The following is a 3,731-nucleotide window of genomic DNA, read 5'->3' as shown; positions in this document are numbered from 1 at the left end:
AACTGTCTCATTTGAAAAAAAAAAATAACTGAGGAAAGCATTTTTTTCTTCCATTTAGCGAAGAGATTGTTTTCTTTAAAAAAGCCTTTTCTAACAGCAAAGTTCTGACTGTTCTTTCTGGGGGAAGGAACTTGAATTAAGGTTATTTGGAGCTGCTGCTGTTGTAGTCTGAAGGTGTTTTTCTTGTGCCAGTAAAGGATGAATGCAAAACCAGAAGAGTCAGTAAATTCAATTGTACAGTCTTTCTGTAGTGCTAACTCTAACATGCAATTTCATTAATGAAAGAACGTGACCCCATTACACAGTGTTATTTATTCTGTGGATTGTGCAACCAGTTTTGGGGGCCATTTAAAACTCTGCTTCTGGTGGCCTTTCTGGTCCTAGCCATACAAGAGAGGTTCATTTAAGTACACGGGTATACAGTATTTTGTAGACAAGGTAAAACAAGCCATACTACCTTGGGCTTATCTTCATGCTAACACCGCTGCTTGCCTCCTCACTCAGAGCTTGCTTGTGTCCAGCCAACTGGAACATCTACTCGAGACAACAGAAAATACCTGGACACACACACAAAAAAAAAGACATAATCAATAATGGTAACAGCAGGGTCTAGAAATCCCACACCGCAGCTTTTCCTCAACATTTAGCCTCTTTCTGGTCTCAGTTTATCAGGATGATGATCTACCAGCATCTTTGTGCATCTTAATTGCTCCAAAAAACAGTAGCATTGCTGCTTTCGTAATAACGCTCACCTTTCCCTGTTTAAGGATGCAGACAAATACCTCCCAAAAAATTGAGCCTGCTAACCCATACCATCCAAAAGTACTCATCTATTTCAAGTGGACCCTTACATACTATTTTTTATAAATTTAAATAAATCAGTTTATCATTCAATGTGTCATTGATTTGCTGCTTTCGTAAATAACCGTAAAGGACAGGCTGAGTTGGGCTTCTATTACTTTGGACAACTGTATCTGCCCCTGGCCACTGCTGATTTGATGTCACTAATGGACAACTTTATAGGGTGGGTAATGAATGGTGTGCAAAACATCAGGGTATTCTGCAAAGCTAGCTTTCTTGATTTTTTTTTTTTCCAAACTTGTGTTTACTAACTCAATAAATTTTAATTGGGAACTTGAAATTTTGTCTTTATGAAGTTACCACACATTTACACAAACACAGTCACTTCCAACTGGATAAAAGGGGAGAAAAAAAAATCACTGGGAGGTTAATTAAAGAGTAGAAAAGCTTGTCTGTGGAGGCTGTAGAACCTTCACCCTTAGGTCCTTTTGAGACCAGGCTGCAGAAAGCCCCAAGTGATGTGGTTGGAAGTCAGTGTTGACCCTGCTTTGAGTAGGAGGCTGGACTAGAGACCTCCACAAAAGGATTGCCTTCCTTTCTGACCTGAATGAGTCTGTAGTTCTCACTCATACTGGTATTACTAAAACACTTGCACTTGCATTGAAATTTCTCTCTCTATAAGCAAAGAATTCCTAAACCTAGAATTTCAACACAAAACCATGATGCATTTGTGGTGAGGAACTCTATTGTTCAAGTATCTACAAATTTAACGTCTTGGAAAGTAAAAAAAAAAAATCACACACTAGTCATCTATTTTGAATGTGGGGATGAGGGGGAAAGAAAGGAAAATATTAATTTTTTTTTTTTTGCTTTCTGCATCTTATAAAAAAAAAACAAAAAACCTGCACATTTTTATCCCCTTGACTTAATGATACTCTGTTAAACCTCTGCTCTAGAGATGTTCAGCTTCAGGGGCCTGGTCCATCAGAGTGAACAGACTTTAAAAACGTTTTTCTCTTTCTTTGAGGGGAATTCTGTGCTGAGAGGGACAGGTGGGCTGAACAGTCATGAGATATTAGAGTTGTTTCCAGTGAAATTGTTCATGTCACTTTACTGTTCAACGTCACTAGAAAATACATATTTTTCTCAGCCTACCCTGACTGGAACCGAGAACAGTGTTTCTTAGTTCCGAGGGGAGAACATATTTGAAGTTATATCATTATTTTACCATCTGGTGACTGATGTGCAGATTAATAATTGGAATGTACTATAGAGCTACAAGGGAAACGGGGAAGTTTGGTTTGCCTACAAGTTTCACAGACCTGCTGCATAAAAAGTTCTCCTATGTCATTACCCAGGAGTGAACTAAAAGTCAGGCCAACTTAAACAGGATGCAGCAGCACAGCCACCACAGACTTGCTTTTGCAATCCTGACGCTCCCATCTGCTACAATTGCATGTTGACCAGCACATCCCAGAAAGTCGTCTGGACTTTATACAAACCACAGGCCACACACGGAACTCACCAGGCCGGCCAGCGTTACTTTTAAAGTTTCCACAGCCTCAGAAAATACAGTACTGCTGGTATCACCAAGAGAGAAAGTACACTGCCGTATTTGCATACTGTGCCAATTCTTCCACCTGTTTCCAAGTTCATAGATATTTCCTAGCTTATACTAATGACAGCAACAAAAATGCAGTAATGGATCCTGTAAGAAATTGCTGCTAAATTTCTGCTTTTCTCCTAGATCCCTTTTGAACAACCTGTGCTTCCCCCGTCTTTTTTCCCGAACTCCTTCCCAAACCCATCTGGATGAACTTGGACTGTCATCCGATCTACCCAGTGAGACCACTGTGACCACCCACAACGGCCAGATCTTTCCCCAAATAGTCCGTGTTCAGTCACGAAATGAGCATGGCCCAAGACCCTTCTGGTGTACTGCACATACAGTGCCAGGTCCATCACGACTCGTCAAGGAAAAGAAGCGGCCTTGAGGACTTTATGGACTGAAGGCCTTACTTGTTCTCTTGAAAGATGCAATAAACAATCATTCCCTATTCACCAGGTACACCGCACAGCCTACAACACATCTTTTCTCTGTGGCTGGCTTCAGTGCGCCCTGGACGCCAGTCCCAGGGCTTGGGTCTCCCTCGGTGCTCTTGCTGCCCGGTGGCAGGGCAAGTCCTTCAGGCTCTGCACAGTGGCATCAGGCGCTATGGCTCTGTCGGACCCAGAGCCAGTGGCAATAGCCATCTAGGCAGGTGCTGCTTTTGCCAGCCAGCAGCCAGCTAATTAGATACGGTAAGACCTGAGATTTCATCACGCAAGTTTGGGGATTTTTTGAGGTCACAGCCTCTGGCCTCAGAGAAAAAGGCTGGCTCTGGATCAGTCCGTCTGGTTTCAGTAGGAGCTGGCTGGTAACTGCCTCTGTACGCGCTGCTCAGGCTGCAGAATCCCCTCTCATGCCCGTAATTACAGGCTGCAGTTACGGCTGTGCTTCAGCCATGCTGCTTGCCTTTGCCAGACGCTCGACAGCTGCTACCGTGAAGCAGCATATTAACGTCTATGCCAGAAAGACCTTAATACCTTGCCGTTCAGGTAAAGCGGCAGGAGGAAAAGACAAGTCTCTTCAGCTAAAGGCTAGTGAGAACGGTATTCTGAAAGCAATACAGCTTCTTACAACTTAGTCTGAGACAAGCTCTTGACTGTTAAGGGAGGGGAAGAGGGCAAGGGTCACCCCTCCCTTTGGAGCATTGTTTCAGATTTGACTAAGGCAGATTTTGTACATCATCTGTCTAAGGCATCACCTGACTGAGACACGGCCCTGGAAGAACGGCTCCCGGGCAGCCCACCACCGCGCTTACGGCAAGCGAGACCGAAGCGAGGGCTCAGGCTGCTGCTCTACCCGCCCGCCCGCCCGTCCGTCCGCG

General features: G+C 44.0%; 1 protein-coding gene across 1 annotated transcript in view; it reads left to right on the top strand.

Annotated features, from left to right (window-relative positions):
* Positions 1-3,016: 3,016 nt before the first annotated feature.
* The window catches only part of RNPC3 (RNA binding region (RNP1, RRM) containing 3), a 17,445-nt gene continuing 16,730 nt past the window's right edge, over positions 3,017-3,731 (top strand). The window contains exon 1 of the mRNA XM_019473098.1: positions 3,017-3,043. Within this exon, the coding sequence (XP_019328643.1) occupies positions 3,017-3,043 (27 nt within the window). The remainder of the gene's footprint in view (positions 3,044-3,731) is intronic.

This window comes from Aptenodytes forsteri, unplaced genomic scaffold (assembly GCF_000699145.1).
Source record: "Aptenodytes forsteri isolate BGI_AS27 unplaced genomic scaffold, ASM69914v1 Scaffold181, whole genome shotgun sequence".
Taxonomy (NCBI): domain Eukaryota; kingdom Metazoa; phylum Chordata; class Aves; order Sphenisciformes; family Spheniscidae; genus Aptenodytes; species Aptenodytes forsteri.
This window is presented reverse-complemented; position numbering and strand designations above follow the sequence as displayed.